Consider the following 21,799-nt stretch of genomic DNA (forward strand, 5'->3'; position numbering starts at 1 on the left):
TAAGGAACAGTCACTATTATTTTTTTTTTATTACTTTCCTCATCATGATACAGTTTACCTTCCAAGTTCAAATCTTCCTACGAGTCAAAAGTTACATTGAAAAGTAAAACCCTTGTTGATAACTTACGTGTAACTGTGATTAATTTAATTTTATTCAGATTCATTAATAGGTTGATTTCTATACTTGCAGGTACATGGGAAAGATAGCAATCAAACTATTCTTACGAAGTTGAAGTGTGCTGCTGGTTTGGCAGAACTTGCGACGAAGAAGTACAAGTCTGCAGCAAAACACTTTCTACAAGCAAATTTTGATCAGTGTGACTTTCCCGAATTGTTATCTCCAAGTAATGTAGCTATGTATGGAGGGCTATGCGCATTGGCTAGTTTCGATAGGCAGGAACTTCAAAAAAACGTTATATTTAGCAGGTAAGAATCTAAAGCTTGTAAACTTCACACGTATCTTACATTTCACAAAATTTTTTACGTACGTTTTACGTTTGTACTAAAAGAAAATATCTAAGAATTCCGTAGATTTTTTAGTTACATAGCTGCTCCGTCTTAACGTTAAATTAATAGGCATTAATTGAAACGACCTTTCTACTGTGCAAAAGCAGAAAAAGTTTCTAACATTTTCAAGTGATTTTTTTGCAATATTATTATTATTATTATTATTATTATTATTATTATTATTATTATTATTATTATTATTATTATTATTATTATTATTATTATTACTATTTTGCCATTATTGGGTGATCACTCCCGAAGGAAAAGGAGACCCATGCACACGTCTCAAATGCATCATGTGTGGCGAAAGAAGAAAGTTGTTGTCAAAAGGTAGTATGAGTGCTAATAATAGAGGTGAACGAATGTGCAACTGAAAGGATATATGATCATTGGAACCACCGATTCAGCCATTCAGGTAGGTCAGAATCGGCCAAAACGATAAGTGGCATCAACAATTTAAGTAAGTTGCAGGTCCCGTATATTATGTGACATAGTATCGAAATGGAAATGAGATGGAGTAGCAAAACTGCAACTCCGACAAGGGAAGACAAGAAAGTCAACTGATAAAGACCGGCTATATCTTAGACGATTTTTAATGAAAGCATATTGTCACAAGTTGTACACCGTAACTACGAAGTTCCAGTCGACATCTGAGAGTCATACTAGTACACGTACTATTCGTCAGGAGGTGTATGTGTTGAGGATCCATGGGCGAGCTCAACTCATAAGCTCGGCGCGTATCAAGGAATCCCAGAAAATTCTACCTACCAACCCTTCGGCAAGAATTGGATAGTGGGCAGTTTGTTTTTCAACATGATAGTGCTAGTACCCATAAAACACACGCGTTCGTAGAGTGGCTTCAAGATATGGAAGTGCTAGTGCTCGACTAAATGGCCCAAAGCTCCAACCTTAACCCCTTTGAACTTCTATCAGATCAGATGAAACGCTAGTTGAGGGCTTGAGCACAACGGTCAAGAAGAACTACCGTGCTTGCGGCCATGTTCCAGCAAACTTGAAGGACACTACCTGCCGAACTCTACCGTAGCCTAGTCTTTCTAAAAGAACCTGAATTATCCCATCACGGCGAGCCTACAGCATACCAAGTCCTTATCAACGCAAGGTGCCAAATTCTTAGTAGTGGCCGTCATTAGAAGCATTATAATGTATTATTATACATCATAATAGATATAATGTCGTCATTTATTTGCATTATTAGTTGTTGTTAGTCTACATATCGTATCTGTATATATTTCAAAAATATTGAAGGATTGTTGAAAAATTCTAATAACGATCAAATATCACCAACGTAAGAACAGAATTCAAATCCAAATAGAATGATCCGTAAACTTCATGCAGAACGGTGAATTTCAAAGCTCCGTCAGTTTTCCTGATTCCCTGGTTTTTCGGCATACAATTCCATTATTTCTAAAGGTTACAATAAGAATAACAGGGCTCATTGTGAAACTACAGGTAGTATTGGAAACATTAAATTGTAGCAATAAATGTACATTAGAAAATTATTGACAGGCATGTTACAATAAGTGACGCAAGTACGTCGTATTTAGATGGCTGATTTAAGTAGATTGTATTTATCTTGTTTTATAATATTTGTAAAACTTTGTCATTACTTTGCGGATGCATCTTTGCATTGAAGCCTTATAATAGGCCTGTAGTATCGTGGAACTGAAACATTATTTGTTCTGTTATTGTTTATTTCGGTTGTTGTGGCTGTATGTATCGGTCAAATCATAATCAATAAAATCATCAGTAATGTAATTGTTGTATTTATACGAAATCTCAAAATATTTCATTATATTTAGATGTATTTACTTTTCTTGCAGTTCATTTAAATTATTCCTAGAATTGGAGCCACAGTTGCGGGACATAATTTTTAAATTTTATGAATCAAAGTATGCATCTTGTCTGAAGCTTTTAGATGAAATTAAGGTTAGTATGCGTTAAGTATTGGTTTGATTGATTGTTTAGAAGCTAAGAGAAATATTTACTTCTTTGATTCCGTGTATAAAAGTTTTCCTCTACACTTTCGATAACTTATTGTGTGACTTTGTTCACCAAGTAAAGTCACTCAGACGAATTAGTTTAGAAATACTTTTTGCACTTCAGTTTTTATGCGAGATGCGAGTGACTTAACCTGGTTAACATGGCCACAGAATAAGTTCATGAAACTTTTACAGATGAAATCAACGAAGTAAATATTTCATTTATCTCCTTAACCCTTTTAAATTATATCGTATATTTTTATACGATATGGTATTATCTTCATTATTCCATTAAAAAAGTATTAATAAAGCTTTTTATGCTAGGAGGCATTGTAGAACACGTTACGTATGGTTCACGCCTTTCTGCTTCGGGACATAGGAGGTGATGACGTCATAACTTAAAAAAATAATTTTTTGTTAGATGTATTTTTATTATTTTTTGGCGGGCTTACTTTTGCACCTAAAAGATTGAAATTTTGTACACACATTTAGTGTAGCCCTTAGTATTTTTCAGTTGAATTTGAGCTCTGTGCATTAGCACGAGGGGAGGGGTACAGAGAGGCTAAAGATTTGAAAAGAAAAATTCAGAAAAAATCCCGATTTCTCTCAACATTTCCCTCCTCAGGGACATAATAGGAAAATGTGAATGGTACCGTTCTATCCTGAAGACAATGAGGCACGAACCATTATCCTAGGATAAATAGGGATGATGATGTAGCTGCTTGACTGAAAGTCAACAATTTTCCTAGAAAGAAAAGCCATAATTTAAAAGGCTTAATAAAGATTAGTGGATACATGTCCGGCAGATTCGAAAATTCTGCATGGGGGAGAAGAACAATTTCTAAAATACCCTTTTTCATTATATAGAAATAATATGACTTTGCCTATTATTATCGCGGGAAAACGGTTAAACCGTTTGAAATGAATTTTAGAAAATAGCACTTGGCTCGTGGCAGGTTCTTATCTTGCCACTTCCTTTAATTTATGTATTCTGTGCGAGAAGGGGTCCAAAACATATTTTTTTAAAGTCTTCAACAGAAGCGCTAAAAGGTAGAAAATAATAAAAGCGCTAAGTATATAATAATAATAAAAGCATTAATAATAATAAAGCGCTTGAAATTAGAAAATAATTCATTACCGTTATCTGTAAAAAGAATTGAAGTCTGTGCCAAGGTAAACAAATTAAGGCCTCATAAAATTACCATCCAAAGTCATTTTATATAAGGCATTAATTAGTTTGGCGTGGCACAAACTTCAAATTTTTTTAAATAGATATTGGTAATGAATTATTTTCTACTTTCAAGCGCTTTATTATTTTATACTTTTTAGCGCTTTATTATTTTCTACTTCTTAGCGCTTTCACTAAAGTCTGTTATTATTTTAAAGTTTCTATTTTCTGCTTGGTAGTGTTTTTTTTTTTTTTCGTTAAATTTTGCCAGTTTTTCGTTACAGCAGTAGTCCTGATTAAATTTACATGGAACCTTCAAGAAAGTATACTCTGAAACTAAAAAAAAAATAATAATCGAAGTCAGTACATGTTGAAGTTATGCGTGAACATGCACACAGTACAGTTAGGTAATTACAATGTTAACATTGTCAGTAGTTGAAGAATTTCATGATCTAGCTCTGAAAACTATCATTGTATCCTAATGAAATTCATATGGAACAACCGCAAGAGCATATTCTATCAAAAAAAGAAAAAAATAATAATAATCGGAGAACCTATGCCGAAGTTTTGCGTAATCATATATATAATTACGGTATGAACTTTGTCAGCAATGAGAAGTTCTATGGTCTAACTCTGAAGACTATTGTTATATCGTTATAAAATTTATATGGGATCACCAGGAAAGAATACTCTTGCAAACAAACAAACAAACAAGAAAAAGTGCACCTATGTTCAAGTTATGCGTGAGAATACATATTAAAGTCTGCTACGCTTTTCATACTATACTCGTTGAGGTGTTTCATGGTCTGCTCCAAAGACTGTCATTACATGCTGATGGAATTTATGTGGGACCGTCGGAAAAGCATGCTCTTCCAAAGAAGAATATAATCGAAATCATTCAGCTTTGTATAAGTTATACGTGAACATAGACACAACACACACACATATATATATATATATATATATATATATATATATATATATATATATATATATATATAATATGTAAACAGGTCGAATTGAAAATGGCTTTTTTTTAAGTCAATTAAAAAAAGAGTACTTCACAATCCTCTCATTTTATGTATTTATTAAAACGGACAGGTCCCGTTTAACCATTTTAATTTTTCATTTTGTATTCTTAAAATGGCGAAAGTTAGGAAACCGTAGTGATTTTTGAAGCGTGAGCATACATATTAAAGTCTGTTAGGCTTTTCATACTACACTCGTTGAGGTGTTTCTTGCCCTGCTCCAAAGACTGCCATTACATGTTGATGGAATTTATGTGGGACTGTCGGAAAAACATGTTCTTTCAAAGAAGAATACGAGGGTCATTTAACTCGATGTGGCAACATAGTTGTGAAATGGAATGTAGTGAATCATTCACCTTAAGAAGCTTACAGTCCTTTGATGTAGTCTCCGCCAGCCTGTTGAACCTTTCGTCAGATGTCTGGTAACCGTTGAATACCTGTCAAAGCCCCACTTTGTGAGAGGTTGTTGACAGTGCGCCCTAAGGTACGAACAATGTTGGGAATGTCTCTAAAACCTTTCAGTTTTGGGAAAAGATCAAAATGGCAGAGGCTCATGTCTGGCTCCAGAACCTCCCAACCTCATCGTTGTAAGAGTCTGTACTGGATTGGCTGTATGGCATCTGGCATTGTTGTGTTGAAAAAGAATTGCACCAGACTCCATGAGCTATGGACGTTTGCGCCGCAGTGCTGGTCGCAAGTGGTGACCGAGGTATGAAGCATAGTATGCAGCATTGACTGTAACGCCCGGTGGAACTTAATGTGACAGAATAATGCCTTCGTGGTCGTATGACATTATTATTATCACCATCACGTTTGCTGGTTCTTGCCTAAGCTTTTTCGGTTGTGGAGATTCTGGGTGGCGCCATTCACTCGACTGACGATTCAATTCAGGCTCGTAGAATCTTCCCCACGTTTGTCACTTGCAATAATGCAGTGCAAGAAGTCATCACCTTCCTCATTGTAACGTTGAAGGTGTAGGCGCGCCCATTCCCACCTATGCCACTTTTGAACCTCGGTCAGAGCATGTAGTACCCATCTGGCTGCAATTTTCCGCATGCCAAGATCTTATGTTAGCATGCGGAAAACTGATCCGGAAGAAATATTCTTCTCGTGAACCAGTTCACTACAAGTCCAGCACCGATCACCGTCGAGAAGTGTCCGTAGTCTTGCAAGATGAATTTCGTCCATAGCCGTTCGCATATGCCCTCCACCGTGCATTTTGTCTGACTGTCGTCCCCCCTGAAATACTGCAACCTATGTCGCTACTGTTCGATACGGTAGAGCAGCTTCACCACAGGCCTCTACTAATCCTCTGTGAATCGTCCTAGCATTTCACCCTTGTGCCACCAGGAATTTCATAAACACACTACGTTCGTTATTTGTCTCCTGCCCACACGATACTCCAATCGTAGCAGTGTTGTCAGTTCGAATTAAATGACCCTCGTATAATCGAAATCATTGAGCTTTGTGTAAGTTATACGTGAACATAGACACAACACATTTATGTATAATATGTAAACGGGTCGAATTGAAAATCGCTTTTTTTTCTAAGTCAGTTAAAAATAAAGAGTACTCCACGACCCCCTCTTTTAGATATTTATTAAAATAAATGGACACGTACTCTTTTCGGAAATTCCGCTTCTGAGTGAAAAGAGGTGATTTTGAAACCGTTAAACCATTTTAATTTTCCGTTTTGTATTTTTAAAATGGCGAAAGTGGGAAAACCGTAGTGATTTTTGAAACAATTTCTCTCTCTTTTTTTTCTTTTTTTACACTGATTAAAATGTGTCTCCTAAGGGAGGGAAGGGGATTAAATTTTTCACAAAAAAAAAAAAAAAGCTTCACTGTTCGAAGTGAATTTTTGAATATAGTTCGTGGTTCTCGTTGGTTTTTGTAATTTCTTTTCGATTCATATACTTATCGATTTGGAGGAGAGGGTTCAAATATACCTTTCATATATTTTCCATAACCTTTCCGTGCGAAGAACTAATATTTGGGATAGTAAAATGTAATCCATATTTCTGTTGAAAAACCTCAGCTCAGATCATTTAATATGTATACTCGAAGGTTTGTGTGTTCAAGATACATCATACATATGCTTCAATTTGTGATTTAACTTGCGGTCTTTAGTGTTTGAATAAAGATTTTTTTTTCCTGTTACCTATAAAAAATGTCTTCGAAATTGTCGGGAAACTGTGATCAGTACAGCCGTAAATGTTACAATCGACTGAGTTTTTCTAAGATTTTACGTTGTGAAAGAGAATAATGTCTAAAGTCTTATTTTCTTTCTGTTTACATAGGATAATTTGTTACTAGACGTGTACATAGCGCCTCACATCAACACACTCTACACACAGATACGAAATAGAGCCTTAATCCAATATTTCAGGTAAGGATATCTTATATTATACGTTTATAAAGCACCTTCTAACTTAGAGTTTCTAGAAGCTATTGTTCCTGGTATTTGTGTTAATTTAATCATATCAGATAAAATTAATTTATATACTCAATCTGCTAAAGTTTGTAGCGCATCATATGCTGGCGAATCCAGAAGATACATTAGGTATTATCTAAAATTTGTAAAAGGCTCTTCTGCTTAACTAGGATCCAGGAATGAATATTTTGAATTATTGCTCTGTTTGGTTACGTTCGTTTTCTTATCAATATAACATTTTTTTTCTTTTTCTTGATACTATGAATAATGATGTAAGTGATCATGTGATTACTCTTGCTTTTGACACCTGAGAAGTTCTTTGTAAATGAGCAAACAATCTATGTATTTTAAAATTTAATTAAGTTCCTCCAGATCTAGTGTGAAATGGAAAGATTAATAAAAACAATGCAAAGAGTTTTATTATTTACATTATTGCCACATCAAGAATACCAAGTCATGAGTGTCTTAACTCTTTCTCGTGTGTCATGTTTCCTTAAGGGGTCAGGGAGCTAAGGTAGAGGTTAGTTCTGTTTTGAAACTTGGAAAATTAAAAGATGTAGAATACTTGATATTTACAGTGAAGTATATTGTTTGAAATAAGTGAGAAGAAGGGAAGAAAATTAATTAAATTCTGTGGTGTGATTCAATCCAAAGGGATTCAGAAATTAAAATGATAATATATTTACAGTTGGTGAAAAATCCAGTATTAGCATTTCCGCTGCCCTTTTTTCTTTGTTATTCGAAATGAATTTTCGTTTTCATTGTATGGAGAGAGGTGTAAATTGAAACAATAATGTTTATTTTTCAAACTTTGCTTCGTCGTAAAGTTTTGGGCATTCTTATCGAAAATATTATTTTATGCTTGTTTTAAAAAAATAAAATAAAATAAAATATGATGCCGTTGATAGGTGGTTTTCTACCCCTTCCTTTGGTTCGACTATCGAAATATATTTCCTGCTGACTTAAAAAAAAAAAAAAATTAAACTTAAAATAAAATATAACTCCTAAGGAGAAAGTATTTCATGCAGATATCAACAAGTAATACACTTTTTTTCTGTTGTAAGGCATAATCAAGTGGATTGATAATTCGATTGTTGGTTCTTCATGCTAGAAATTATCATAAAGTTTGTCAGTAACAAAGTGCGTCGAGAGTGATAATATTCTCACGGAAAACGGAAACGCTGTGAATTAATCAATCAGAATTTTAACGTCAAGTTCTCTTATTTTTCTAGTCCGTACTTGTCTGCCGATATGAATAAGATGGCAGCGGCTTTCAATACTACAGTTCCAGCCTTGGAAGATGAACTAATGCAGCTTATTTTAGAAGGCCAAATCCAAGCTAGAATAGACTCGCACAACAAAGTAAGTGAACTGTTAAAATTGTTTCGAAAGGTGGTAGGTGTTTAGTATATATATGTATATATAATTATGTTATGAAAGAAAGTGATCATCCACTACCACTGTTTATTCTATTTATTTCTGTAAACCCGTTCGTATAGTTATTATCTTGGTGTCATTACTGATAATATTGCATGGTGCGAAATTAAATAGTGTGCCTTATGCCGATCCTAAGGAATACGGTATACCTAGGTACAGTGGCGGATCCAGGATATCAAGGGAGGGGCTAAACCATATTTTGCCGTTTTATCCAGTGTAAAGCAGGATTTAAGCCCATTTTATCCAGTGTATACCTGAGCGTCAGGGGAGCTATAGCCCCCTAGCCCCCCCCCCCCTTGGATCCGCCGCTGCCTAGGTATGTATATAAATGTGAAATTAATGCCAAAATACCTTTTTCTCCCCTCATTGGTATATCTAGGCAAAACCGTAACAGGTACTATTCCTTCGGCTATAATCCACTTTAAACACTGGTATTGAATGTTCTCCAGCTTTTTCCCGATATAACCAAAGGAAGCAATGGAAAATGTGAATGTAATTTTGACGTACTGGTTTGGTGTTTTGTAATTTATTCAGAAAGCTTCTAAGTTTCGGCTTAGTGCCCACAAAGCCTCACGAAATAGATTTTATAAAAATCAGATGACGGAAAAAAATAATAACCGTTTATGCCGATAAATATTAAAAATATGTGGAAGTTGGATTGATAATTCTTAATCGTGTAATAAATCCAGCAAGAAGGTCAACAGAGTTTCAGGTTTCATCCCGGCAGGCGAATACTGAGAATGTTATTGTTTGGTCATTTGACCTCTGTTTTAGCTATGTACTTTCCGAAAAATAATGTCTTGTTTTGATTGAAAATGAAATGGTAGCAGATAAGTTATTCGACAGATCTTATGGTGAGATGTTTCTTTAGTAACCGAAACTGTGTTTCAACAATTAAATGTTAGGTCGAAACAGACTGTTCGTACAGAATCCCATATTGTAAGGATTACTCAAAAGTAGAATATCGTATTGCCCTAAATTTAGTATGGCCTTAAGTTTTTGAGATGACATTAATGGAAATATAAGAATACCCAGGAAAAAAAAATGCACACAATTTGAAAATATTATATAATGGAGAACTTACCAATTAAAATACTTAAAATTTAAATCCCAGTCTTTATTATGCCTTCTAATGTTTATCACTCCATATTCATTACTCTGGTGGTATACTGAGATCGATTCGAATACTCCGTGGAAAAATAGTGAAAATACATTAATAACAAATTTTAGGTGTCAATAAAATCGAACAATACATAGCGCATTACCATTACATATATTTTCAATATACGAGGGCCGCGGTGGCGCAGTGGTAGAGCGTTCACCTCTGGTGCTTGGAGTCCTGGGTTCGATCCCACACTCCGCCAAGTGAACTTTGTGGCGGACAAACACCGTGTGCGTGGGTTTTCTCGGAGTTCTCCCGTTTCATCCCACTTTCTTCATTCCACCAGTTCATTCATTACTCATCATCACCGTTTCCTTTAGCCTAACTGGCATAACTGTGGGACGTATTCATTTTATTTTCATTTTCAATATACGACATCTGGCATTAACGGTTGAAGTGTAATACGAGTTTGTTTCTGTACAACACTATTTTTATACTAAAAATATCGCACTATGTTCATGTAAATATCGCACTATGTTTCATTCAAATTTAGTATTTTGAATATTTTAAGAAAGTGATTCACATGTGAATTAATCTTCAGTTTTATGTGCACTTGCTATTTGAAATTATCATTCTCGTAACTCCGCTAAATGTGTTTACAATATTAATAGTGATGGTATCTGTTTGCAGATATTATTCGCTAAGGATATTGATCAGAGAAGTACAACGTTTGAGAAGTCGCTGTATGTTGGAAAGGAGTACCAGAGGAGAACCAGAATGCTTATTCTTCGAGCAGCAATGCTCAAACACCAAATTCATGTTAAGGTGATTATTTATAGTTGTACCGTTTTTAAATTTATGTAATTACTTTGTTTCAAACCTACACTTAAGTGGTAAGTTCATGACTGTAACCTTGCAGTGCAACGTAGCGCCCATCTAAACGCTCTGTTCTTTCTTGAATTATCCTTTTTCCACTTACTTCTTCCATTCCCTATTTGATGAAGCATATAGCGAAAATGCCTATAATGTTCCTTTCTGTAATGTGTGATCACAATTAGAAACTCTATAAAGAGGATAATACTGATGTATTGTGCTTATCAGAAAACTTACAGGACATGTATCTGAAATCATCTATTTCAGATTTAAAGGTTACTGACAAAGTTTATTGATTTTTGTACACAAAGTTGCACTATATTTATAGAGTTGGAGACAAGCATTCATTCATTTTTTAAATTTTCAGTTGTCGTTTGAAGATCATTTTGTATATGCGTGTAAGCCTATTTTGCACTTTACAAAGATATCCGGTAAAGGCTGTATCTCCGTTAATTCGTAAGATATTAATTTGAAAGAAAAAAAATGAAACAGAATTAAAGATACATTTTTGTGCTGAGTGCACATTTAAGCCTACTACACTACAAATACCTTTAAACTATTGTTGAAAGCTAGTTTGAAAAACTCGAATTGTCATTTTTTAAAGAAAAATGTAGATTGATCGTTATTTTTTTTTTGGGGGGAGAGGGGGAATAGTCGTCATCGTGGTGTATTCTATTTTCTAAGAAGTAGTTTGGTACCAGAAATTATACTCCTAGTTATGGGTCTTCAAACATTGCGATTTTTTGGCTGTGTCCAGCCTTAAGTATCTCAAAAGGCAGACTTTACCGGGAATGAAAACATAAAAATCCAGAATTATGGCGCTGAGGAAGTGACAAATTGAACGAGCGTTTCTCCGTGTTATTTTTGGCTAAAAGATTTTCATATTTGTTATATCACAGTGTTTGGCGTTCAAAATGGCGAATGAGAAGGCAGATTGGGAGTGAGGACCGTGAAAACATCTGTGGTTACACTACGATACTCTTCATTCCAGAATGCATGTTCTCCACTGTGAAAAAACTGTAACTAACTAACTCTATGGCCCATGGAACCCGGAGGTTCAGAGCCGCGTTCACAAAAGCTCTTCACTGACTTCTATCCTTAGCTAACTGCATCCAGTTTCTACTTTGTATTCCAATCTCAGCGAGATCCATTTTAATATTGTCCTCCCATCTGCGCCTAGGTCTTCCTAATGGTCGTTTTCCGATTGGTCTTCCAGTCAAGACTTTGAAAGCGTTTCTACTTTCTTCCATTCTAGCTACATAACCCGCCCACCTAAGCCTCCTAGACTTCACGACCCTAACAATGTTGGGTAAACCATATAAATTATATAGTTCCTCGTTATGAAGTTTCCGCCATTCCCCATTCCCATTTCTCTTGGGTCCGAATATTCGTCTCAGGATCTTGTTCTCAAATACTTTCAGTCTATGTTCTTCCCTCAGGGTAAGTGACCATGTTTCGCAGCCATATAAAACAACAGGCATGATTACCGTTTTGTATATTTTAAGCTTCAAATTCCTCCACAGAATTCGCGACGACAAGAGATTTTGAACCGAATAGTAATATTTGGTCGATAGTTGATCGATTCCGTCTAAATCCGCATTGATAATCTCCAATAATTTCATCTGCGTATGGGGTCAGTCTTGCTAATAGAATATTTGAAAGGATTTTATAGGATGTTGACAGAAGAGAGATGCCTCGATAATTATTACAGTCAGTTTTGTCGCCTTTCTTGTGAATTGGAACAATGATTGATTCCTTCCATTTTTGTGGCAATTCTTCCTTGTTCCAGATAAGGAGAATGAGTTTGTATATCTTGTTCCACAATTTTTCGCCTCCAGCTAAAATTAACTCAGCCGGAATTTCATCTACACCCGGAGATTTGCGTTTCTTTAATTTCGTTATAGCAGTTTCTACTTCTATTCGGTTGGGTTCTGGAATATACGGTTCTGCGGTGTGTATCTCCTTTTCTCCACGCACACTAGTTTTCGGTTGCGTGTTAAGCAAATCGTCAAAGAAATCTTTCCATCTATTTAAGATGCTATCCGTGTCAGTGAGAACTGTACCGTCAGATTTCTTTAATATATAAGCACGAGGTTGATAGCCTTTCTTAAATTCGTTGATTCCCTTATACATGTCCCTGATGTTTTTATTTTTACTATTACCTTCAAGTTCCTTAACTTTAGCTTTCAGAAAATCGCGTTTCTTCGTTCTAAAAGTTTTGGATGTGTCCCGCCTGATATCTGCGAAATTTTGTGACATATGAAAAAGAAAAGAAAAAAAAAAAGAAAAAGAAATACGAAAAAATATTTTCATGTAAAAATTCCTAAAACTGCATTTTCTGGCGAGTTCAGTTTGAAAATTTTCCGGGGAAAGATACCGTGTGGGTGGTATTCAATATCCCGAAATCCACCGATAGTGAACTGGGAGAGCACACCTACTTATTTTTCAAAACCCTTACCCTTCTCAGATAACCCACCTTAGAGCACTTTGATAGATAAACAATATATGTTGTTTGTTTTTGTTTTTACTGTTTTGTGGGAAATTGTATTGTATGAGTATATATTTTTACTCACTTAATATAACATGTTCATCTGAGATTATCCTTCTCTTCCAGAGTCCACAGCGAGATAGTGGTCAGGGTGGTGAGATGTCAGTAGCCCCTGGAAATAGTACATTAACACCAAGAAATTAAATCTTCAAGGGCCAAATCATCTGGAATATCCTTATTTTTTCTGGGATTGAAAGAAAAATCAGTTGCATCTGTTTTCTGCAATTAGTTTACCATTTTTGACATCACTCGGATCAATACTATGAGCTTACTCTCCTCAGTTTTATTTATACGTATTTAATTCGTTCTCTCAATAGTCAAACACCGTAATAAACATGTTCGTAAAGTACGCTAGTGTTTTGCATTGTGCTCAGAATTAAAAAAGTCTTCGATATAAATCAAGCATGAACTTGAAGTTATTGCTGCTGTCGCTGTGATTAAGAACTGACTTTGTGTACGTAAATTGTGCTTTTTTTTTTTTTTTTTTTTTTTTTCAAGATTTATTTCACATGAGAAAGCAAAGTATGAAAGTGCAGATGAATGCGTAATATGCTGACTAACAAACAAACAAACAAGTACGTGTGTGTGTTTTCATGAAGAAATGCTTTTGTTCAGATACTTTTTTTTTTTTTTTTTGTATGAAAAGAATATATGATCACATGTGCATCACGTGTGATAAATTTAGACTGGCTTTCATTAAAGCCCATGTTATATACCAAGGGTCATCTGTTACCAAGAAAGAACAACAAATATATTTTCCTTATCTCGATAATATGGAGGTACCATAAGTTACTTTTTTTTTTTTTTTTGTTCACTCAGAATTTCATCCATAATGCTGTTTTTTTTTTTTAAAAAAAAAAAAAGAAATAAACTTCAAATATGTATTTGTAGTTCTTTGTTTAAGAGAAACCACTGGTACGATTTGAAGGTATATGTGTCATTTAAAGGTGCGACTGCCCAAGATAATTATTTTTGCTTAATAATAATTACTACACCATTTTGGAGGTACTATAGTGATTGGCAATGTACTGTGAAATTTGGCATTCTTATTGAAAAATGTCTGAATTTTTCAAATTTTAAAATTAAAGAAGAGAAAATCACTGTTTAACCCCTCTTTTGGGGGCGTAAACACAAAAGTTCATAAATTTTGGGAGCAGTTTTCTCCAATAATTATTGCTAAAGATTTTAGGACAAATGAGTGTTACTTGTTACAAAATGCAATAACACTCATCCGCAATGCTAGTTCAGTCGTCTCAAACATCATTATGGGTAAAACTCCCCTTTTGGGGGTAAAGGGCATAAAAAGGTGGTGGGTGGAGTATCACCAAAATCCAAAATTTTATTTTGGGAACAGCTGTAAGCGTCAGATTAATCAGAAATGTCACAGAATTAATATTCTGATGCTCCTTGCATGTGCCAGTGACTGATATGGGGCTACAGCCCCCTTCCAAAAATCACATTAAAAATTAACCATAAATATCCTTAGCAGGGACACACCGGTAGGAGCTATTTTTTGGTCACCCAGACAGAAAATGCAGATGGTTTACAGACGCCTGTGAAACCTGCATAAACAGGCATATTTTTACATGCGCCTGAAAATGGAACACTTTTAAATGCATGAGACAGATATCGATTTGTTTCAAGATCATTGCATGTTCATTTCACGGAAACAGGTAGTTTTCATGTTGATAGGGGTGCAACTTTGCAACATGAAAAATGCGTGTAAACAACATGTAGAGAATGAAATGACATGTACGTAACCGGCATATTCCATGTAGTTGACATATACGTTACCTCATGAGAATCTGACGACAGCTGCTTTTCATTTGATAAAAATGTAATTGACATGTTAAATACAGGTGTTAACAAATTAATATGCGTGTGAGCGGAATATACAATGTATATTATACATGTAAAGTACGTCTCATTAATTGTACATAAAATTTGCGTGTCACAGGTGTTGGACACCCATAAGACATGTAGGTAACATGTACATGGGAGCCACATGTAACATGCAGTTTACCTGTTCATAAATTGGGTATGTATTGTATAGATCACATGCGTGTTACAGGTGGATTACTAGAATGTAGGCTGCATACCTTAAGGAGTAATACTACTATTTGATCCATGTAATCCAAGGGTCTGCGCACGCCTCTGTATATATGTGTCAGCAACTTGCGTATGTGCATGTCAAAATGGAGACTTGGTGCCTGAATATTATGTGTTTCCTACACCTGTAACTTTAATGATTCACTCCAATCAACCTTGTTCATTGCATGCACCTGTTTAACCCATTTATTGGCAATCATGATCATCGCATTTTCCGTTTACCTGCACATTGTATTGGGTTCACACTTCGCATGTACACGGAGATAATACACACAATGTACTCAGTTGTAATCCCATGTATTATACATGTGGCAGGACCTTGCATAGCGAATGTCGCATTGGAGACTTGTGCCTGAATATTACATGTCTCCTATACCTATAACGTGAATGTTTAGCTCCAATCCACCTTGTTCACCACACGTATCTGTTTAATCTATTTATTGGCAGTCATAATCATTGCATGTTCCCGTTCGCCTGTACACTGCACGTACGGGAGTTACACACTTCGCATATACACGAAAATGATAAATGTAAAATAACATATTCTACATCATGCGTTTTCCATGCTATACGCTAATACATGGTATTTAAATGTAATGCGAATGTCACACATGAATATTACATGTTGATAAACAGGCATCTTCCTTGTACTTTTCATTCTTACCGTATTGCGAATGTTATCAACAATTCATTCAAGATACTTTACATGCACATATTCCCTCCATTTACTTGCATGTGAGTGACTACGTGTACACTGCATGTTCTCATTTTAATATACGTACTCTGTACAACGCGTGTTTCCGCGCAAAATTTCTAACAGAAGTTTAATACTTTTTCGACATGCTTATCACCTGAAGACAATGTGCCTATATTTTCTTTACATGTGTTTTTGCCGAGACAGGCGCCTGTATAATGCGTCAAAATCTGACAGGCTTTTACAGGCAGTTCCATGTACAAAACATTGCATGTTTCCTCAAAAATTTTCTTAATAGCAATTAATGTAAAATTTAATGTTATTGTAGTAAAAGGGTATGTCTTTTTAATATGAAGTGTCATTTTGTCAACGCACCGCCTTAGGGGAGCACAAGGAGCGAAGAATAAGATAGTGGAATTTTTACAAGCATCCAAATTTTACTCTAATTTTTTGCAAATGCTAGTAAGCATCAGAGTAATGACAAATGTCACAGAATTAATATTCCGATGATTCTCACATATGCCAGTGACTGATGTGGGGCTACAGCCCCCTTCCAAAAATCATATTAAAAATTCACCATAACTATCCTTGGCAGGGACATACCGGTAGGAGCTATTTCTTTGGATCAATTAATGTTTGGTGTTATTGTAGTAAAAAATGTCTTTTTAATATGAAGTGTTATTTTTGTAACGCACCACCTTAAGGGGACATAGGGGCGAAGCATATGAGAGTGGATGTTTATAAAAATTTCAGATTTTACTCTGGAAATGCCAATGAGCGTCAGATTAATGTCAAATGTCACAGAATTAATATTCCGATGTTCCTTGCATGTGCCAGTGACTGATATGGGGCTACAGCCCCCTTGTAAAAATCACAAAAATTCACGATAAATATCCTTAGCAGAGACATACCGGAAGAAGCTACTTTTTTATCAATTAATGTGAAATTTGGTGTCTTCTAATAAAAATGTGTGGGTTTTAAGATGTGGAATGCTAGTTTGGTAACGCACCGCCTTAGAGGGGCACAGAGGGCGTAGCATAAGCATTTGGGTCTTGATAAGAATCCCAAATTTTATTGTGGAAATGCCAGTGAACGTCAGATTAATCACAAATGTCTCAGAGTTAATATTTCAATGCTCCTTATATGTGCCAGTGATTGATGTTGCTACATTCTCTTCCAAAAATCACAAAAGATTCACTATTACATATCCTTAGCAGGGCTACACCGGAAGAAGCTTTTTCTATTGGTCAATTAATGTAAAATGTGGCGTTATTGTAGTAAAACAGTGAGTTTTTCAAATCTCTAATTTTACTTTAGTAGGAGAGGGCATACAGCGCGGAGGGTAATTTGGTGGCTTTGGAGAGCACAGGTGGCGAAGCGATAACAATTCAGAATTTTATTTTGGGAGTGCCAGTGAGCGTGAAATTAATCGCAAGACGTACAGAATTAATGCGTAGATGCTGTTTCCATGTACCAGTGACTGATATGGGACTAAAGCCAACTTTGAAAAGAACAATAGAAATCATGATGAATGTCTTCACCTAAAGACCTGCTGGCAGAAACTAAAGACTTTTCATAATTAATGTGAATTAGACATTATTGTCGAAAAATGTTTGTTTAGAAAAAAGTAAAAGCGACAATATTATAATATTCATGTGTGGATCTCTTTTAGGGATGTAAACTGAAAATTTCATTGTTCTAATTGGGGTTCCAATGTGAAAGGTGGGAAGCAATTTTCTCTTAATTATTTATAAGAATTTACCTATAAATTAGCAGTTTTAGTTAGAAAATATTGTAACACTCCTCTTCTTGTTGCTCCTATTGCATCTCTGATGGTACATGAGTCTTTAATTTTATTATAGCCATTCCTTCTTATTTGGGAACAAAGGCGGCAAGAAAAATCCAGACTTTTCTTTATTGGCCGTGAGCGTCAAAATAATCGGAAATATCACAAAAGTAATGCTCCAAAGCTGGCTTCAGTTCTTCCTCCCTGGTCCCAGAATCACTTTAAAAACCACATCACCTTCTCTTATTTTCTTGAATTCTCCTTTTGGCTCATTCAAAATGCAGGCTAAGTTTAAGAAGCATTGGAACACTCAACTTCCATTTTCAAGTCATACATTGGCTCCCACTGTAAATTGATTTCAGGAAATGTCAACCATCCTTTGTTTTGTAAAACACCGTTTAATTCCTAACTCAACTTCTTCATCTAGACTGACAATAGTTTCAGACCTTTTCTTATCGCAACACACCAACGATTTACGACTTACGTGTTGACAGTTCAATAGAAGTTCGTGTCGGTAATCAACATCTGGGTTAGATCGACTTCTTCGCAAATGAATATTACATAGCAAATGAAACTAGGGATAGACTGGCTTAATCGTTTGTGAATTGCTTCTCATTTCCACTACATTTTACGTCAAATTTAGGTCAAAGTGATTAATTAGGATCATATAAGATAGAGCACCACCACATAGCTCAAATAGGACTATAAATCTTTTCAGAAAGAGTTTGGGAACGACATATTTCTATGGGGTGAAGTGTCGAATGGCCACCAAGAAGTCGAAATCTCACACCATACGATAAAATTTGGAATTCATATATAGAAATGCATCACCTTATGCTTCGCTGCCTCTAAAGCGTTTCGTTACCAAAATAATATTCCATATTTGAAAACTCATACCTTCTTACAACAATAGCTCCAAATTTCACATTACTTGATTTAAAAAAAAAAAAAAAAACTATGTTCCTTCTAAGGATATTCATCACGAATTTTTATATGATTTTGGAAGGGGGCAGTAGCCCCCATATCATTCACTGGCACATTAAAGGAGCATCGGGATATTAATTCTGTGACATCCGTCATTAATCTGACACTCACTGGCATTTCCAGAATAAAATTTAATTTTTTATAAAAACTCATCACCTTATGCTTCGTCCCCCCCCCCCCCTAAGGTGGTACGTTAGAAAAATAAAATATTATATTAAAAAAGACATACCTTTTTACTAATATAACACCAAATTTCACATTATTTGATCAAAAAATAATAATAATAATAATAATAATAGATTCTTCCGGTATGTCCCTGCTAAGGATATTATGGTGAATTTTTAATGTGATTTTTGGAAGGAGGCTGTAGCCCCATATCAGTCACTAGCACATGCAAGGAGCATCGGAATATTAATTCTGTGACATTTCTGATTAATCTGACACTTACAGTTGTTCCCAAAATAAAATTTTGGATTTTGGTAATACTCCACCCACTACCTTTTTACGCCCCTTGCTTCCCGAAGGGGGAGTCTTACCCATAATGATGTTTGAGACGACTGAACTAGCATTGCGGATGAGTGTTATTGCAGTTTGTAACAAATATTGCATTTGCCCCAAAATCCTTAGCAATAATTATTGGAGAAAATTGCTCTCAAAATCTAACATTGAATCTCCCATAAGGAAAATGAACTTTTGTGTTTACGCCCCCAAAGGAGAGGTTAAACAGCGATTTTCTCTTATTTAGTTTTGAAATTTGAAAAATTCAGATATTTTTCAATAAGAATGCCAAATTTCACATTAATAGTGTGAAAACTTCATCTTCTTCCAATGCACTGGAAAATTACAGCAATTATGGAACAGTATATATATATATTAGGGTGGTTCAAAAATTAGGGAAAACATTTTTTTACGAATTTCACCTGCGGCACCCCTAGCATTTATTACACGATTGAAAATAGATACATTGTTAAAAATTTTAAATTTTTACAACAATTTTTAATGGTTGCGTAAGCCGATTGAAATCTTGAATACTATTGGTATATACACTTTACCATATATATACACATATATTTTTATATACAGTGAAACCTGTCTTTAGCGAAATCGAACGAAACTTGCGAAAATTTCCGTTAAAGTCAGGTTTCCGCTTAGTGGAGGTAGACCTTTCCTCTTAAAAAAAAATGCATGCTTATAAATGGATACTGAGAAAATATATTGCTCTACGTACATTGTTTGATTACAGTACTTCTTTCTTCTACGAATAAATACACAAAAAATTAAAAGGAATACAAAATATACTCTGCACACGTTTTCTTATTTTTCTAATAGCCAATCAGGGTTTTCCGTGTACATTGCGGCTTGGCTGCTTGACTTTCCGCATACACTTTAGCCTGAGAAATTATACTAAGTGAATCAGAATTATACTAAGTAAATCATTTGTCATAAGACAATTTTTTCAGTTCCTTTAAACTTCTGAGAGCATCTTGATATGTATTTATTCTACACTCTTCTTCGAACTCGGTATCGTATTACTCTTCTTCCTCTATCTCATTTTCTTCTTTCCGACATTCCGTATGATTTTTGATTAAGTTGCGGGGATTAACGACAATTTGTGGGGGGTGAATATGAGTAGTGGTTGGGGAAGGTAAACACTGTCCAGAAATATTTAACAAAAGAACTAACATTTTATCGCAGACAGTGTAATGTATATGTCTCACAAAATGTCTAAACATCTAAACGCTGTAGTCCGGAATTCAGAATTTTCCGTTAAATGTTTATTTTTCTTTCCGTTGTCCGCGTAACACAGTTTCCGCTTAATGAAGTGACTTTTTACACGTTTTGTTCTCCAAAATTCATGGGACCGTGAAATATTTCCGTTTAAGACAGTTTTCCGTTTAATAAAGGGTCCGTTAAAGACAGGTTTTACTGTATTTTGTTATACATATTACACAACTCGACATAAAAGCACATAATTGCTGATTGTATTTGCATTATTAAAACTTTGTACAGTTCATTTGTTTACACTATTTATATACTTTCGCATATTGAGTGTACGTAGTTAGGATATTCTTTGAACAGTATGGATATTGTTTCCTGTGTTCCGCAACAACTCCTAATAGGTACCGTTTCTGTTCCTCGTCTTTTGTGATAATACCGTTATACTCTTTTGTGAGGGAATCTTCGTGTTCTGCCTAACTAACTTCATAACCAGCTAAGTAGTCAGTTTTTGATTTCCATGGCTTCGTATTTTGTGCAAGAAAAATTGTTGGAATACTCAGCCGTTCAAAAAGCTGCATCGTGTTCTTCGTTATCAAATTCTTGATCTCGACATCACTAGCGCAAATCCCGGGGTTTGAGGGGGACATGTCCCCCGCAATCTTTGAAAAAATGAAATGAAATCTTTAAGTTTTACGTCCCACGGTTATGCCGGTTAGGCTAAAGGAGACGGTGATGATGAAAGATGAGTGAAATGGTGGGATGAAGAAAGTGGGAGGAAACGGGAGATCCCCGAGAAAACCCACGAGCACGGTGTTTGTCCACCACAAAGTTCACTTGGCGGGGGCTGGGATCGAACCCGGGACCCCAAGCACCAGAGGTGAACGCTCTACCACTGAGCCACCGCACCCCCCGCAATCTTTGAAGTGGGGGGACTGTCCCCCAATATTTTTTTTTTTTTTTTTTTTTTTTTTTTTTTTTGTGGGGAGAAGTGTGATGATTTGTGTCCGACTGCCACTTCATCTTCAGCATTTGATATACAACAGGTTCACCTCAGAAATCAGATTCATCTACCGTATTGTGAGTCTCATCTCCTCAAATCTGCCCACCTCCCAATGTTGGAGACAACTCTGCTCCCCAGATCCTCCAAATCATTCTTTTTCAGCTTCATAAATATTTTGAACATCGCTTAAAAAAAAAAAAAAAAAAAGTTACGGGAACGGTCTTACGCCCCCTAATGTTAGAAACAGATTTTTGCCGCTGCTCGGCATCCTGTAGTGAAACAAGAGCATCTTGAGGTATATGCAGGCGTTTTGGAGGCTCATGATTACTGGTGTCTGTGTTCAAGTTTTTCACCATTTCTTGCTTTGTTTCTGCGGCCAGTTCGACGTCGAAGAACGCCAAGCCAATGAG

At 35.5% G+C, this 21,799-nt stretch overlaps 1 protein-coding gene across 3 annotated transcripts in view; it reads left to right on the forward strand.

Moving 5' to 3' along the window:
• CSN1b (COP9 signalosome subunit 1b) overlaps positions 1-13,987 on the forward strand; it is a 47,789-nt gene extending 33,802 nt beyond the window's left edge. For all 3 annotated transcript variants that reach the window (XM_081751461.1, XM_081751460.1, XM_081751462.1), the window contains exons 7-12: positions 191-426; positions 2,349-2,454; positions 7,004-7,092; positions 8,370-8,499; positions 10,367-10,501; positions 13,164-13,987. In XM_081751461.1, the coding sequence (XP_081607587.1) occupies positions 191-426; positions 2,349-2,454; positions 7,004-7,092; positions 8,370-8,499; positions 10,367-10,501; positions 13,164-13,241 (774 nt within the window). In that variant the 3' untranslated portion in view covers positions 13,242-13,987. The remainder of the gene's footprint in view (positions 1-190; positions 427-2,348; positions 2,455-7,003; positions 7,093-8,369; positions 8,500-10,366; positions 10,502-13,163) is intronic.
• Positions 13,988-21,799: the final 7,812 nt, after the last annotated feature.

Source organism: Thermobia domestica, chromosome 3 (assembly GCF_964235325.1).
Source record: "Thermobia domestica chromosome 3, izTheDome1.hap1.1, whole genome shotgun sequence".
NCBI classification, from domain to species: domain Eukaryota; kingdom Metazoa; phylum Arthropoda; class Insecta; order Zygentoma; family Lepismatidae; genus Thermobia; species Thermobia domestica.